The sequence below is a fragment of the Peromyscus californicus genome, unplaced genomic scaffold (genome assembly GCF_007827085.1).
Source record: "Peromyscus californicus insignis strain IS unplaced genomic scaffold, ASM782708v3 Scaffold_10__1_contigs__length_136768540, whole genome shotgun sequence".
In the NCBI taxonomy this organism is placed as follows: Eukaryota; Metazoa; Chordata; class Mammalia; order Rodentia; family Cricetidae; genus Peromyscus; species Peromyscus californicus.
This window is the reverse complement of record NW_026294391.1, coordinates 117,775,983-117,793,802: the sequence shown is the minus strand read 5'-3', so window position 1 is coordinate 117,793,802 and position 17,820 is coordinate 117,775,983. Positions and strand designations below refer to the sequence as shown.

At 45.4% G+C, this 17,820-nt stretch overlaps 1 protein-coding gene across 2 annotated transcripts; it reads right to left on the bottom strand.

Moving 5' to 3' along the window:
* Nucleotides 1–1,812: 1,812 nt before the first annotated feature.
* On the bottom strand, nt 1,813–17,220 carry Zic3 (Zic family member 3). Of its 2 annotated transcripts, XM_052739886.1 has the most exons (7): nt 17,051–17,220; nt 16,327–16,372; nt 11,604–11,687; nt 9,972–10,044; nt 6,046–7,272; nt 4,767–4,930; nt 1,813–3,960 (listed from the first exon to the last, which is right to left on the bottom strand). In XM_052739886.1, exons 3-7 carry the CDS (start codon nt 11,604–11,606, stop codon nt 3,781–3,783), a joined length of 1,647 nt encoding a protein of 548 aa, XP_052595846.1. In that variant the 5' UTR covers nt 11,607–11,687; nt 16,327–16,372; nt 17,051–17,220; the 3' UTR covers nt 1,813–3,780. The 2 variants fall into 2 exon arrangements, with proteins under 2 accessions (XP_052595846.1, XP_052595847.1); XM_052739887.1 differs by lacking the exons at nt 11,604–11,687; nt 16,327–16,372; nt 17,051–17,220 and adding an exon at nt 10,137–10,426.
* Between the last annotated feature and the right edge of the window lie 600 nt (nt 17,221–17,820).

The following is a 17,820-nucleotide window of genomic DNA, read 5'->3' as shown; positions in this document are numbered from 1 at the left end:
GCTCGCCATTGTTTGGGCTCGTATTGACCCCAGGTCGGGATTAGGCAGAGGCTGATTTCTGCTTTACAGCCCCGCCAGCCTAATGAGGCCGAGAGGCGATGGGGCGCGAAGCGTCCGTGGAGCCCAAGGCGATCCCCAAGCTTATGGCCGCCAAGGGCCCTGTTGGTGGAGGTCAAAGGGTCAGCGGGCAGAAACCGCGAGAGAATTGACCCTAGGAAATGAGGTCCCCTCCTCCCTGCCCAAACCTCAAGCGGAGATTTAGAAGAATTTTGTGTGTGGACAGGGCCCCTGGGCTCCCCAAGGACTTTTGAAACCCTCAGCGGTACCCTCCCAGCCTTCCTCTCAGCTAGTGCCCAACTGGAGCATTGGACTTCAGGGCTTGTGACAGAAAATAAGCTTAGGTACTAGTACGGAACACTCCGTTCAGATGGTGGCAGAGTCTTTCAAATATTTGCAAGTTAGTATTTCTTTGGACTTCTGCTTTGGTTGTGTTTTCTTAGCAGGAAATGGGTTTGTGGAAGGCAGGGGCAAAAGAGGCAAGGAGAAGTCAAGCAGAAATGGGGACAGGAAGAGAGTGTAGTGTTGTAGTGTAAACCAACTTTGCTGGAAGGCTTTGTGAACACTAGGTCACCCTTCAGACTATCTTCCTTTGCCTGGATGCTGATCTTTGAACCTTCCAAACTGGATGAAGGCCAGAGTTCATCTGTCATGCGTGGAAACAGCTCCCCCACTTTCCCTGCCCCTAACAATTGAGACTTTTATGTTAACCCACTAACTCATTTTAAAGGAGTGGGTTACTAAATACCTAGCTTGGACTTTGAGCTTTAGCATTTGTGACTTGGGGTGTATGTGTGCTTATTCTTAGATTGCTTACTTAAAATTCAAGAATATGCATTCCCAATGCCACAGTATGAGCAAGAAAATCAAAGGATTAAGAAAAACCAAATCAATAGTTTTCTTTGTAGAAAAAAATAGATAAAGCATAATTTTGAGAAATTTGTTTTATCCAAATCAAGAGGGAATCATGAGAAGCATTTTTTATAGTTATTGGGTTATCAACATTGTTATTTGTCAGCTTCTTCTCATAGGACACTCACAGTGCTTCTGTAAAAATCTATGGTACAATATTTTCAAGTCACTAAAAACACAGAACTATTTGTGTCTCCTAATCAGATATTTCTTGTGTTTCATGAATGTAAGCAAGGGTTTTAACCAGTGTACTCAACCTATCTCTACTTAAAGTTACATTAGGATTGGGATCTGCAAGGACTCATGGAAAAAAACAGTAAATTGGAGGCTCGCTGAATATGTACAAGAAAGGCCAGTCATTTCCATTTCAGGATGACACAAATTTAGAGTCTTATGGATAAAAAGCTTTCTGAAAAAATTGCTGAGCATTTAAAATGGTTTGAATGAAGCAGAAAGCCTGAAATATGGATGTTTCAAAACCCTCAATGTCAAGGTCAAGACTAGAATGCCTGGGTAGGGTGTGGTAAACTGACCATTACCTGCTCATCATGTATAATCATCCGAATTTCTGTTCGTGGCATTCAGATGGATACTAGCAAAGTGAAGTGCAAAAGATACCATTTCACTAACAAAGTATTGCCTCCAAAGCAATTTGCAATTAAAAATTGTCAATAATTAATTGTTGACAAAAATCAGTAGATAACAAAACATTGTTTTAATGATTCCTGGAAATCAAAATTTGTTTTAAATCACCAGAAATTCTCTAAGCATTTCAATTTTAAATTGATTTATTTGAACATGGAAAAATATTGGGCACCAAATACAAAAATGTTATAACATAAATACGATGTGCCAAGACTTTATTTCTTCCAAAAGAACAATCAACAAAATTCTATAATTGAAAATGATTATATAATACCAAATTGACTGCCACCAAAAACTGAGATCATTGCCCCTTAAAGAGAAAGAGGTACTTAAGCCTATTCATTACATTTCTAAATACTTTACACAATTCCTCATCTCCACTTTTCTGTTATTTATGAAGAGATTGGGCTCTCAATAACCAACAGCACCCTAAAAAAGGTCTCCAAACTCTACCCACTTCAGCCCCCCAAAATAGTAATCAGTTCTTTTCCATGGACCTATTATAAAAAGAACTGTTTGTTCAAATGAGTTGCTTCACTGAAGATTAAATGGATTGTTAACATTTTATCACAAAACAAACAACCGTTTTTCATTGTTACTGATTTTAATGGAAACAATGCTCTTAACATCTTTGTCTACAAGTAATGAACTTTAAAAATAACATATTTTGCTAATTTTTTTTCCACAGTATCATTTAGGAACTGCTGCAGTTATTACACCGCTATATAAATGTTATGAATAATTGTGATAATCATGAATGGAACTATATACAGCAAACAAATCAGCCTTTGCCATCCAAAATTTAAAGACTATGGTTCTTTTAAGAAGAAGCACTTTAATCAGGAGAAGCACTGCTCAACTGGCCTTGCTCATGGCCATTATTTCAGGTGTGCTATCTTTTTGAAAATATAGAGCTAAATAGATTTGATAGGCAGATTAGATAAGTCATAGATACAAACATATAGGTATATGAGTGATCTCAATAGACATGCATCCTGCCATAATTTTCATTTTTATGTAAGGTAATAAAGAACTAAGGGACATAAAACTAATTAGGTTACCTTATGTTTATATATGTAGGGCAGGGATGATTAAATCCAGCTTCTCAGTCTTTGAAGTACAAGATTGAGATGTCATGGCCACTAAGTGAATTGATCAGTATTATTTGATTTGCATGCCGAAAATCCAGGACAAACACATTTAAACTCGCAGTTAAACAACCATCTGAGCTAGAGATAAAGAAAGGAGGGTCCTTCCCAGATGGAAACTGACATTGTAAGGAATCTATACTGCAATAGAAAAATAATTTAACAATCAAAAAATGGATCTGAGTGAGTTATAAATACCAACAAATAAGATTCAGTTTTCTCACATCTCATTTGTAGGAGGCTGTTACAAAACAAAAAAGTCAGCGTGGTTCAAAAATTGTAAATTGTGTTCCTTTTTTCAAAACAATAATTGTTTAATGCTAAAGCAGTTATAATCAAAAGCTGTACAGAATGTTAGAAAACATTTATCCATAAATATTGTTCAGTTCCCGGCACTTGCAGCAATAATTAAATTACAAACGATAAATATGGCATCAACGGATATGTATTTACAAAAAAAAAGTTATTACAAAAGGCAACTGTATACTAAACATCACAATCTGTGTAGAGTAACATCATATCCTCAGCCTGAAAAAATACTGAACAACAGTTTCGACCCCATTAGACAAAGATACATTCACAAGTGTAATGCTTTGAAGAAAAGTTCAAGACATAACAGGACTTTGGCATGGTTTAAGACTGTGAGAGTTTAAACAATCACCACTAAGGCGAAGACGAATTTTCATCAGTTTAACATCAGCACCACCAAGCCTTCCATAACTTCCTCAAGAAACAGGACAAGTGTTAACGTGATTTGAAGGAGTTTCACAAGGGGGTGTACAGAGAGCAAGAGGAAGGGGCAGGACAATCAGTGAAAAGATTTTGTAAAAAAAATCCTTCAAATGCCAAAATGTATTTTCTAATCCTGAGAAAAGGGCATGGCTACTTTTGGATTTGCTCAAAACCTTCCTGAACAATTGCAATTACCAAGATGTAGACCTGTATATGGCCTCTTGCTTTAAAACTCCATTTCCATCTGATTGGTCTGTTTTCTTTTTTAAATGCATTTTGGTTGTCCTCAGACGTACCATTCGTTAAAATTGGGAGGAAGTCCAGGGTTGTGGCTGGTGCTAGTTTGAACTGCAGAAGGGGTTTTAGTGGTATCTTTACTGTTTGCAGAAGCTATGGCGGGTGGAGTGGAAGATTCATAGCCTGAACTGGCAGCAGGGGAGGAATCTGACCCTTGAGATTCATGAACCTAAAATTAACATGTATATATTATAATGAATATAATTCCAAATGGCAATATGAAAGCAAAATTAAATAAAAACCACAAACAAGTACAACAAACTTGAATACTGTAAGTGCAAGACCCCGCTTAAAAGAGAAACGTGATTTAATTTTTTTTTTCATTATTACTGATGCCTAAGACACCCCTAGCATTTCCATCAAAAATCAGGCCGGAAAAGGAATAAAGAATTCCATTTTAGTCGTGCCACTTCAAAAATGCTTTCTGCGCGGATGGAGTGGGCAAGCAGTTATTCTGCGGGCCCTATGAAATAGTCACTCCAGATTTCACTTCCAGATTTCGGCCTGGGAAAGCAGGTATAGAAATGAGAGGCACAGGGGTAAGGGTGGGGACTGGGTGCTGTGGCTTCCTACACAAAAGTGTTGGAATCAGACTGCGCTCCTGGGCCCTATTGTTTTATCGGAAGCCGAGGAGCAAACGAATGATCCTCCCCGGGTACAGCGCGTCCACTTCGGGTTCCCACAGTGGGCTGAGATAGGATGAGGTGGCCACTGATGCCTCAAGCCCTGGCGAGCTCGGTTAGAGCTTCCCAGTAAACAACTGATTGTTTCCTCCACTCTCTCCCCCTCCCAACTATACTCTCTTTCTGGCTCCCCTCCACCCCCATCCTCAAAATGGGTTCAAGGTGTCAGTGCTGGAGCAAATCGGATTTAAAGTGGAGGATAGAGGGTTGGCAGCGCGGGAGCTTCCGTTCTGCCTCCCGGTGTCGGGCAGAATGTTTACAAACCGCCGACCGCTAATAAAGAGGTAATTACCTTCATGTGTTTGCGCAGAGAGCTCGGGTGCGTGTAGGACTTGTCACATACTTTGCAGATATAGGGCTTATCCGAGGTGTGCACATGCATGTGCTTCTTGCGGTCGCTGCTGTTGGCAAACCGTCTGTCACAGCCTTCGAATTCACATTTGAAAGGTTTCTCACCTACAAAAACGGCAAAAATACAAAAGGGGGAGGGCGAGAATACAGTCAGAACCAGAAACTTCTCAGAGTGGTAGAGCGGGAGACTCAGCGTCCGGCGGTCTTTCCGTGAAGGGAAGCGCAGACTGTGGAAAGATGTGGCATCTGTTTTCCGCGCAGAAAAACCCAGAGCGTTGATTGAACTCGCTGGGTTGGGGAGTGCTAATCTGAGGCAGGGGCAGAGTAGGGCCGGCCCAGAACCTGATCATCCTTTTGTTCTCCCAGGACAAGAAACCTCAGGGATTCTCCCAAGTTTGCCCTAAGTTGTGGTTCCACTCCAAAATAACCAGGGCTCCCAATGTGCGGGTACATTACGCCACCACCTCGGTGATGTAACCAAGCTGGGGAGGACAATGGGCCGGGGATGGGACAGTTCTATTCGTCCCCTTCTTTGTGTCTTTTAATTTACCGCTTTCAAATATAGAGATTTTGCTAAGCCTGGTAGTTTTACTAATTTTCGGAAAGAGAACAACACTGTATAAATCCAGGGGCTACATACAATTTTACAAGAGGTTCTGAGCAAGCTACGGAAACTGTAGTGCCTTTTCTACTTTAGCTTTCCTCCAGAGGACTGAACTGAACCTGGAACTCCAAATAAAAATAGTTTGACAAAAGTATCAGTCATTTAATTAGGAGATATGCCAATCAAGTGTAAAAAAGAACGGAAGTAACCGAAGTTAGTTTTCATTAGCATTTCTATGGTTGCCTTCCTCGAATGTGTTCAGAGAGCTAAGTCGCTTGTAAGCAATATACTCCCAACACTTTCGGAGTCTCTTCCTAGTAACCCAGAAAAGAACACAAAAAGAGGTGGCGCCAGTTGGTTCCTCGGCGCGAGAAGGTCCCAATTAGTTCCTGAGACCACAGCAATCTGCCCCCGGGAAGTTAGAACTCGGCAAAAGCGCCGCAGGTTCCCGGAGGGTGAGGGGTGGAGAAGCAGTGACAGCGCTTCTTTACTGAATGGCCTCAGCGGGGCGCCGCCCCTCTGCTTGGCCTCCACCCCTCTCTCTCCCTCTGTTCAAGTCCGCTCGGTGGCAGGGTGCCCCTGGGGAGTCCCGCGCCCACCTGTCTGCTCCCCTTACCTGTGTGGGTTCTCTTGTGGATCTTGAGGTTCTCAGAGCGGGCAAAAATCTTCCCGCAGCCCGGGAAGGGACACGGGAAGGGCTTCTCGCCCGTGTGCACTCGGATATGGTTGACCAGTTTGTACTTCGCCTTGAAGGACTTGCCCTCGCGGGGACATTCCTCCCAATAGCAGACGTGGTTGTTCTGCTCCGGGCCCCCCACATGCTCCATGGTGACATGTGTAACCAACTCGTGCATGGTGCTGAAGGTCCGGTCGCAGCTCTTCTTGGGCCGGCTCAGCTGAGCCTCCTCGATCCACTTACAGGACAGCTCCTGCTTGATGGGCTGCCGCATATAACGGAAGAAGGCGCCCGGCCCGTGGTGGGCCGCCACGTTCACGCCCATGTTCATGTTCATGGGGCTATAGTTGGGGAACTGCGCACTGGCCGCGTACGGGTCCGTGCGCGGGCTAGCCACGGGGCGGTACGGGTCTGCACGGCCGAATAGCTCCCCGCGCAGCCCCAGGTGGACCTGGTTGTTGTCCACGTGCCCTGTGGGCGACGGGTGCCCAGCGCCCTGCTCATGAAGCCCAGGAAAGAGCAAGTAGCCAGGAGGCTCAGGAATACCAGCTGGAGCATGAAGACTGCTCGCCGAGCCGGCGAAAAGACCGTGTTGCCCGCCACCGGAGGCTGCCTCGCTGAGCCCAGAACCACGCTGACGGAACAGAAAGTCGCGCGTGGAGTTGAAGGCGGCAGAGGCAGCACCGCCGTAGGTGGGCACCTGGCTGGCGTGATGGTGGTGATGGTGGTGGTGATGGTGGCCCAGGGCGTTGGCATAGCCTGAGCCCTGTGGTGTGAAAGCTGAGCTCTGTCCCGAAGACAGATCGTGAGCGGTGGCTGGGCTCAGCTTGAAGGCGGCAGCGGCAGCGGCGGCGGCAGCAGCGTGGGTTGAGTCCCCGAAGGGATTCAATCCCATGCCCGCCGGCTCGCGGTTGGGCATCTCGTGGTGGCGCGGCGCACCGAAGCTGCCCACTCCCAGCCCAGGGAACTGCGGGCCTCCATCCAGGAGCATCGTCATAGGTGGGGCGCTCTGGACACAGAAGATCCGGCTGAAGTGAGCGAGGGTGCAGGCGAAGGAGGAGATCCCCGAAGGACTGTAGTCAGAGAGGGATGGCGGCGGTTGAACACTGCCTGGAGACCCCCTAGGCGCTACCCGGAGCTGCAACTTTCCTTGGCTGCGAGAGTCTCCTGCAGAGGGACAGGAGGGAGGAGGGGAAGAAAAAGGATTGGGGGGAGGGTGATGGGAGAGGAGGAGGGAGGAAAAGGGAGGAGAAAAGACTCTAGGACTAAATCTGCTTTAACAAACTAACAGGAGCGCACAAAGAAAAATAAGCAAAATAATAAGTGGAGGGCGGGGTTTGTCAATCCTGTCCCGGGCACCCCTCCTCTACTCAAGAGCGCAGAACCACGGGGCCAGAAGGCTCCTTGGGTACCGGCTTCCCGGCGCGACTGCACCAAGTAGCGGAGGTGGATCGTGGCCAGCGGGAAGGCAGCCGGCAGTAAGCAGGCTCGAACCTCGCCGCTCGCCTCCGAGTCCAAGCCTCCTCACCTCCAGAGTAATGTCCTTGGACTGATAAAGTCAATCACTCACTCCTCGCACATAAACCGAGCGGGAGGCTGGGCAGCGCGCACCAATGGGGAGCCAGCTGGCCTGCGATCACCTGACCTCCGGCCCTGCCGCCCATTGGCCATCGCCACACTGATTGGCAGCGCGAAGCGGAGAACATGGCAGCCGCTGCCAGGCGACCACAGCTGATTGGGTAGCTGCGGAGCGCCTGGCAGGTGAGGCGGCGGCTGCTCAGAGTCCCTGTGTGGGTTCCGCCGGGCTTGCGAGGCTGTGGCGAACTGGGGCCAGGCTTCGGCAAGCGGCGGGACAGAGCTGGGCCTCTCCCAGGGTTGGCCCGGCTCCAAGCCGGTCCCAAGCACGCCTCGCGCGCTCTGTACCCGCTTAGGCTAAAGAAACTCTTTGACTGGAGAAGATTCTTCTCGCTGCCGTTCCTTCTCGGTCCAGGAGACACTCCAGTGCCCACATGGGACCTTGTCGCCTGACCACCTTGAAAACATTTCCCCTCCAAAGATGCCGGGAACAAATTCCTGCATGAATGGGGGCAGATCAGTGTTCCTGACCCTGCTGTGACTTCCACCCCACACCCCATTAGGAGATCCCGCGAACCAGGCCAGGTCAGCTTCCTCCCTGCCTGTGCCCCAAACTAGAAGCAGGCGTCTGATGCTCAAACTAGAGGGAAAGATTGCTCATAGAGCGGTCCTCCGGTACTTCGGAGTCAGGATGTGACCTTGTGGTCTGTGATTAGCGGCTGTACTCGCTGCTACTCAGCAACATCCCCCCCCCCCCACCCTGCGCCCTGAGATACAACAGGCACAATATAACAATCGTATGTATATAACACAACCTAAGCAAACCGCAGGAAACTCAAACGAAACACAGAAAATAAGCACACCTCATGAAAAACGCATAACATACCAAAGGAATCACACAACACGGTATCAACACTAAATAAAGCACAGCGAACATCCTAGACACATCAGAAAACATGCATAAGTGCTAAATATGCAAGAACACAGCCTGTGTACACAAAACACACAGTAAACACACCAGACAATAACTGGTTTCCGTGTGACTGAACCAACAAGCTTTGAATCTTCAGCGTTTTGAAACGCAAAAGTGGAAAGGAAAACTGGGGTGTGGAATTGTCTCCCCTCTTAACATCCCGGACTTTACTCTCTACTACGCTTCTCAGAGAAGCACCTAGAGACCCGGGGAAGCAATTACTCCCTAAGGAATGACTTTCCAGGGGATTGTTGGAGTGCCTTCTTACCCCACCACTCTACTCCGGGTGCCAGGGTTTTTTTCTGAACAAAATGACCATAAACAGGGTTATAAATTCACCCATGATTTGTCCGGCAAAGCACTAGCAGAGGATGGAGGAGAGTAGGAGGGAAGAAAAGGCTGAGAGATGGCTGTGATTGTCACATCCCGAGCAGGACAGAGCCCCCAAAGTCTGTGCCTTGCTTGAGGCAGCCTCACAGCCTGGCCGCCATCTCTCTGTAGGAAACAACATCTGATCAAGTTCAGAGGCGCCAGGAGAGACGCCTCAAGCAGTGCTTTATAACTGCAGTTTTTTTTTGCTTTCTGCCCCCCTATCTGCCTGATCTGGCCAACCACTTCACTGTCTATTCTAGTTTGCTGGAGAAAATGCTACTGGTACCATATCTTATAGTAGTCACCCCTTCACATCAAATTCACCCCATCTCCCTCCACATCCAGAGCCCTCTCCCGAAATTGGAAGGTGAATTCACAACTGACTTAAATTATTGCATCTACCGAAAATAAGCTCTCCAAAAAAAAAAAAAAAAAAAAAATGACTTCACTCTTCCTCTAAAGAGTTATTTTTGCGGAGAGTGGGGGTAGGGAGTTTTCGAGAATAACAAATATGCTTAAATCATGCAAATGAATTCCGTGGATTCAGGCTTGCAAAAAAGACAGACTTCTTCCCTTCCTTCCTCTCTTCTTTTATTTTCCTTAATTTCCTCCTGAACATTCCTCTACCTCTTCTCACCCCTACCATCCCTGGAGGAGTAACTGCTTGGGAAAAAGTTTGAATCCCCTTGATGAGCGGATCCTGGAGAAAGCGATTCTGGAAGCTTGGAGATCGAGGGAAGGCGGCTGTCCCGCCACCAGAGCTGCAAGTGTTTCCCGGCAGTCCCTGCAGATACCCGGATAAGCGGGGGTCTTGTACGATTGGAAATCTGGTCAAGCCACCCGGCAAGGGACTGTAGAAGAGGGTTGGCAGCTGGGGACTAGCATGCCTCTTTTTGGGGAGGAGTCTCGAACGCAGGGCAAGGGGTTGTTGCCGCCGCTGACCTACCCGGTACCCAGTGTCCGTTGTGATGCGGCCACATTCCGATAATTAATTGCCTCCAGCACGTGCTCTGCAGTCCCTGGAACAAAAAGGCATAATTCAATTAGATCATCAACCGAGAAGTGGGAAGGTGGGAAAGGGAAAGGGGGGAGTCCTAGTTAAGGGGCAGACCTGAGGCGATTCAGCTAGGCCAAAACCGGGGCGGAAGAGCTCTTCCCGGGGCAGCCAGGCCCCTTATGAGTGCAGTTGCTCAGTGAGTCTCAGAGGTTCCAGATACACCCCAGAGGATGAGACTGGGGACTCTGTGAGCAGCATGGCACAGGCAGGTCATTTCCAGTTCTGTTGTGGTTGGTATGGGTGGGAGTTTCCATATTTGGGGAGGAGAAGCCTTGACTCTTAATCGCCATGGAAAGCAGTGTCTCTCCAGCTGTAGCTTGTCACTGCATGACAAAATAAAGCTCCCTGCGCCTCACAAAACAAATCAGTGTTGTTGGGCAAGAGAAAAGTTAACTTTTTCTTATGACTTGCAGCTTTTCTCCCAACTTGCATTTCTGAAGGAGACTCTGGGACGACTTGCGGGGCGCCGAGGTGGGGGTGGGGGTGGGGTGGATAGAGCGCTTTGGGGAGCTCAGTCTGAGAGCCAGCTGAGTGGTGACTTGAAAGAGCAAATTTTTCCCTACACAGAAGCTAGGGCCAGAGGTGGAAAGCGTTCCCATTCGTGCTCCCCTCCCCCTCCCCCAGGTGCAGAAAGGAATCTTAGCGTCAGGCAGGACCACTCGAACCCGGGTCGTGGTTCTTATTTTCCGCTATAACTGAGGCTCCCTCAGCAACTTTGGCTTACTGGGGTTTACATGTGTATTAGGCAGCCTAAATTAACCAATAAATCTCTTTTATGTGTCCCCCAGTTGTATGTGGTCTGGTCTAAATATCCACATGTCTGCATGGATAGGAAATATAATAGGATCCTTTCCCTCACACTGAGTTCAAACAGTAAAGGGGGGAAAGATTTATTTTTTATACCCAAATCTAAAGCAATAAATAAAATCGGAGAAGGTGATCATTGCCAAACGAGCAAAGCTTTTGAGTCTGATTCTTTGTAGGATCTATCTTGGAGGAGGAGGAGGAGGAGGAGGAGGAGGAGGAGGAGGAGGAGGAGGAGGAGGAGGAGGAGGAGGAAAAAAAAGACCCCTGTGAGGGGTAACAGGGTGGTAGAACTGGTTTCTCCATAGAATCCAGAGCCTCAGTCCGCAGCATTTTGCCCTTCTTTCCAGTCGCCTCAAAAACAAAATATGTGCCGTACATTGTGTTATCATGCAGTATTTTTAAAAATTCTGTAGCGGACACGAAATGATCCTAAGTCAGAGACCCAGCAATTTTCTTTAAGTCCAAGGGAAACACTGAGGTCTTTTCTTCTGTTTTATATTTAGAAAAGACTTGCAATCTAACACTCACAACATTTTAAAGACCCTTTAAACCCAGCAAGCGGATTTCCGTTCTGCCAATGCTTCCTGATTTATTTCAATAAATAAATCTTTGAATCCAGGAAGAGAATTATTCCAAGACGCTGAATTTGGTGCCCCTGCCTCTCCTCAGTGGAGTACAAAGTATTCCTCGTTGAAACACGTCCTTCAAACTCACCATTATTCGCAGGTTTTTTTTTTTCCTGGTAAACGACGATTTCTTTACATAAATCTCCACCCTCTCTTCAGAGTCCCAGATCTTCTAAAAAGAAAAAAAAAACTGCAAATGGCAATAAAAAAATGAAGGGGGAAGAAAAGAGGGGGAAAGAATGCATTTTTGACCCGGCTTTATTTTTATGCTAAGATAAAGCTCTTAATTGGCTTCAGCGGCAGAGCTGAACGACTCTGGGACCTGCGGACACACTCTCTTCAGCTCCAGATTTTACTGGCTCCATCAGTTTTCACTATGGTCTGGCCATTTGGCAGATATTTTATAAGCCCTAAATATCTTTAAAAATTAATAGAGAATTAACAGATAGATATAATTAATCAGCTTTTTTTCCCCTTAAAACAAATTTGTTTTGTCTTTGTCCTGTGCAGTTTCAAGGCATACTGTTGCCCAATGTAATGAAATGCAAACCAGACAAGAATGAGACATTTTCATTGCACTTGTCAATCAGGGCTGTGAGGACAGATAGATACACTTGAACTTCGGAGACATAGGCTGAAGTAAATGGGGCTAAACTTGGAGACAGAAGGCAGGGAGTTAAACTAAGGCTATCACAACCCAGTTGGGGATTAAGAAGGTAGCTCCTGGTGTACAGGAAACTGAGTGTAAGTGGTGGGCAGCACTTATCAGCCAAGCCCTGTGAAAGGGTCCAGATAAACGGTGATTCTGTCTCTTCAGGTACTGTCACCAAAGAGTTCCTCTATGACTGACTCCAAGGGTACCCAGTTGTTTTTTCCCAGTAGCCATGTGGCTTGGATGCCGGAAGGACAAGTCACATTGAAAAAGGACCCCCCCCCCCCTCTTTTTGAGACAAGAATACCCTGTGAGGAAAGGAGTGGCCCCTTCCAGGAGATAGGCAGAGAGAGAATACCAGAAGAGATACACAATGGTACAGTTTTAAATTAACTATTTTAGTCACACAATGGTACATTTACAAGTTCTCCAGAGACTCAAAGAGATGAGATAAGGAGAAAAGATTTCGGATGTCAAGCTTGCCTAGCATTATAGAACACACATTAATGTGCAGTTACTCTGCACACCAAGGTGATCGCTAAGCTCCTAAATGCTCAGTTCATTCTGAAATGTAGATGATCTCAGTTCTCAGACAAGTAAAGCAGCCTTAGACTACTGTGCCATATTTGTTCCTTCAGTTCTCGATTTTGAGACGAAATCTTGCTCCTTAAGTGACAGGAATCCGATTTGTGGACAGCAGTGGGGTTTCTGGCAGTGACTCTCATCCTGGTGCTTAGTTCTAGAACACCTATTTCCCCCAATTTAGGCCTGTTCCAATACTTTCAACTACCTCCTCACTATGGGGCAGAGGTTGCTGTTCCCTTGGTTATCTTTTCTCCTCTAGAAGTTGAGAGAGCAGGGACTTGACACAGTTCAGGAGTGATATTTGGTCATTTATCTAGTCCTTTCCTAGTGAGGGGATAGGAGGTAGCCACTTTGATATTAAAACAAAGCACAGCGCCCCCCCCCTTCCTCTCTCTCCCTTACCTCTAAACCAGAGTTGAGAATTAGACAAATGTCTGGTTTGGACTTCAGTGGCAAACTGTGACCTGTGCGGCCTAGCTGACTGTGGCTCCATAGCCTGTTGTGTTCGATGGTCCAGGAGCCAAGAATGTTCTTAAATCACCTTTAAAGGGTTAGAAGTAGAAAAGAGAAGAGGAGTGAGAGGGGATTATGCTACAGAGACTGCAGGTGGCCTGGAGGCTTAAAACGTCGTCGTCGTCTATTGGGCCTTTTACAGGAAAGGTCTGCTGACCTGTGCTAGCGAATGACTGTAGTCTCAGAGAAAAGTAAATATTCTCTTAGGTTTTACACACACCCCTCATTTTCAAGATACATTTCGTATTAGATATAATTTCCCCCACTGCTAAACACCTCAATTACTTGTGAGGATCACTCTGGCTTTGGGAAAAGGTGAAAAGTAGTCACAGGAAGGGGAACTGTGGAGAGGAAAGAGGGGATGAAATGAGTGAGAGAAATGAGGAAAAAGAGTTGTGAATATCTCAATCAGTGACTAGGTGACCTCTGACCCTGAGGGTGGTTTTATTGTCTCTCTTCTTTGGCTAGAGATACATAGTTTATTGACCCTTTCTGCGTGACTGAACCCTGAGGGGCAACCACAGCCACCACCCAAACCAAGGCATGTGAATCCAGGCTGAGGCTGCTGAACAGCTTGCCTTCAGGAAGCCAGAGGGAAGTGACCTCAATCCCCTAGGCCCAAAGGGCCTTCAGGAACACAGAGGTCAGTGCCTTGCTCCTGCTCAACTCAACTCTGCCCTAATAGGTCAGGGCTTGGAGTTCACACACACCCCATTAGCAGAACCGCTCCCTCCCTACCTTTCTGCCCTAGACAAATGCCTTCAGCCAGTAGACTTTTAGGTCTCCTTGCACTTCCTGTCTTCAGGCTGTGAAGATGGGATGGGCTAGCGTATAGCTTACTGGTAGGCTGAAAGTTTTGCATACTTTAGACCCTGGGTTCTACCCACCAACTCTGAAAACAATGAGGTAAATAATCCAATAGATTATTATAATGATTCCAGGACATTTCTAACAATCTGGTTTACGAACTACTGCCCCATCATGTTTCTCTTCTGGTGATCACTCTTGCTCCCTCCTTTTTTTTCATTGTCTCTGACCCTATCAGGGATTTTTCTTTATGTATGCATCTCTCCTCCTCCCCTAACACTTGTCCTTTTAACTTGACTTTGGTAGATTACACTTAACTTTTCAAGAGTGGACTAACCTGACAAAGAGTTCCTCCTGACCCAGCTAGCAACTCAATTCGTGTAGAGCCACCAAATTGAATGTGTGTGTGTGTGTGTGTGTGTGTGTGTGTGTGTGTGTGTGTAATGAAAAATGAACAATTTTATTTTCTCCCTATATACACTGTAAGAAGTATATATACTAAAATCTTATTCATTCTTTAGGTATATATCCTGGATCTTCTTTGAAAATCCTACTTTCAGGAGAATGGTGTGGATGGGATAAGCTGTCACATTAAGGAACGTACTTAAATGTAGCTTTTCCCATGTGTGACATGGGAAAGTAGGTGGAGAAAACTTCCTGCACCTAAGATCTTTCCCAAAGTGATAATTGTGGAAAAGTCAACTTGAAGAAAAAGTAGCTTGAAGATCTAAAAAGAGAGGGTACGAAATTCCTAATATGGCTCAGCGTGTTCTCTTTCTTCTAAAAGCACAGGAGTTATCAGGCTTTCAGATGGGCAGGAGGTCTGATCACTCTCTCTTGCCCACGCGTTCTTTATCCCTACCCACCAGATACACTGCCAACATAGAGGGACCTTGAGATTCAGTGTAGAGCATTGCCTTGATCCTTCTGCCAGCATGTCACGTATACCTGAACTTCTTTCCCTATTTGCTCTGGCTGTGTGTGTTCAAGCATTCTTTCCCTCTGTCTTTCAGGATCAGAGTGCAATGCCCACCTGGGTCTTTGCATTCTCTGTGTCACACTTTTCCCCTGTTTATCTCAAATTTATGGGGAAGACTTCAAGAAAAGAAAGGTCTGGTTTCAGTGAGAAAGTCTCAGAAACCTCCAAAATGAGTGACAAAATGAAATTCCTGAGTCCAAGCTCTCTATCCTGTCTTCCCTACCCCCATGTATATACACTTCAGTGTACACTAGTTGATCAGGGGTAAAGGTCAAGTTCTTCTGAGGATCAAGGGCAGCTTAAAGGCCTTAAAATGTTCTGGAAAATCCTTCTTCATCTTATCACTTAAATATCCCTTCTCTACTTTAGAAAAGATCACCATTTTTCCTCTCTTCCATCTTCCTGAAGTGGTTTTAATGACTAAGGTCTTTGGAGCCAAGAGACTCTCCACTGCCTACTGAAATGAACTGAGTTCTTGGTGGCTTATCTACAGCTTATAAGCAGTGTGACACGTATACACAGAAGTTTGTAATTTGCTCCCTAGGAGGGGAGGAGTATCCATGGTCTTAATGGACCCACTTAAACACTAGGTCCCACATTACCTGCTAGTTGTATGGGTCTCAATTAGGGAGGAATATTGAGTATCTAGTTTTACTTTCTGAATTTCACACTCCTTTTCCCCGCATCACCAACCTGAGAAGGGAAGGGATTCTGTGTTTCTGCTCTAAAAGCAATAGGTTGGATCCAGGTTGAAAGTCCTGGCTTCAGGCTAGAATAACCTTAGAATTTTTTAAATAAAGAGATACCTAGCCCCACCCTGCACTGCCCTACTCACTGTCTAGGGAGGGGTGCCAGGGAACTGGTTGTCAAGCACTTTGCTAATTGGAATGGGAGACCATTCTACTGTAGGTAGCTATCTGGAGTCTCTCTGCTCCTGCAGGTGTTCCAGGCCTGTCTTCTTGGCCCTGGCATTATCAGCCAGGTTTCAGTTGCTCCAAGTAGAGGTACTCTGCCCATAAACCTGAAGTTCCCCGCTCTAGACTTTTTCCCTATCTGTTGGCCCACCAGAAGTTCCCATGTAGAAAAAGCTTCAACTTCTGTCTCACTCTTGCTACTCTTCAGAAATATTCCCTTGCTCTCATCAGAAGGAAATGAAATCAAGGAATTCTGATAGGAATTGTTTGCTGCTGGGTCTGGGCACAGTTATTTTGAAAGGATTATGCTTTAGCTGTGTAAACAAAATTTCTACTGGAACATAGTGAGGGAGGAAGCTACCTGAAGAACAAGGCTGTTTTCTTCATCCCAGCAGCTCCACTCCAGGCTTAGAAGAAAAGAGAAGGGGACAGGGGTGTTACTTGCAATTGCTCCCTAGTGATATTTACGTTCTGTCCTAGCAACTACATACATACACCTTATGTTTTGGGGATGGCAACTTTATGCCACTCAGTTTCTAGACAATTTAAAGAAACAGAGCTGTCTAGGTATTGCAGCTTGGTTTCAGTTCCAAGCACATCTCTTTGAGATAGGAGGAGTCAAGGGGTAATAGGGACACTTGGGTTTCATAGAAAGACTTCCTTTTGCATGGTGGGCCACGTCTGTAATCCTAGTACTCGGAAGGCAGAGGCAGGTGTATCTCTGTGAGTTTGAGGCCAGCCTGGTCTACAGAGCAAGTTCCAAGATAGTCTCCAAAAGCTACACAGAGAAACCCTGTCTCAAAAAACAAAACAAAACAATAACAACAACAACAAACCCCCCAAAAGAAAGAAAGAAAGACTTCCTTTATTGATATAAGCAATAATTGGCTCATCAAAAAACATAACTTTTATGCTACGTTTAAGACATTCTGGAGTACCATGAGAGAGTAAGATTAAATGACGTTCCCAGTCACTAGTCATGCACATAATTCAGCAAAACTGTTTAGCACCCTGAAAACAAATGTTAGGGTTTGAAGTTTTAGAACACATATTTTTGTGTGTTAATTGCTGTGTTGATCACTTACAAGTTTGAGAGTAAATGTTAGGACAAAGATGCTTCGTTTTCTTCTATGCCCTTTTCAATCCAGATATGTTTTCATGCTTGTTGGGACAAACATTCAAATGGGAAGACTCTGCATTTTAGGAATCAAAAAGAATCAGCTTGAGTTCATGCTCTGTTTTTAAAAAAAAAAAAACTTGGAGTGAAACTTCTTTCATTAATATTTTTCTTTTGTCTATTTCTGCAGCACTTAGTCTCTAAGATTAAGGATTGAATTTAGTATTCCTTACATTCTGGGTCTTTTGAAACAAATTTAAAGATAACCTGGCGGCAATTTGAGGCTTATTGTTATTCTTTTAAGTCCTTCAATTCCAGAACTACACACACCGCACAAGGGTAGCCATGGAAGGGGCTTTGTAGCTCCATCGACCCATATATAAACTATACTGTCCTTCCACAGCTCTGTTGGACTCAAGTTATTATTTTGAATGTAATACACAGATGACTTGGGAAGCAAACTGCTCTGGGAGGTTCCTCGGCTCTACTTTGTTCATCACACATAGCATTTCATTTTCATTCATTGTTATTATAATTTAGTTAGACCGCAAATAATTTAGTGACAGGAAGAGTCCCCTGAGGATAACACAACGGAGGAAGTTTAGTATGCTTATAGTCTGTAACATGGAATTTTCTGATTCATAAAAGTCACACATTAAATGAATACTTTGGGCTATCACCAAGTGATCTTTGCAGTTGTTTTAAAAGGTCCATTCAACAATACTATTACTTAAATGT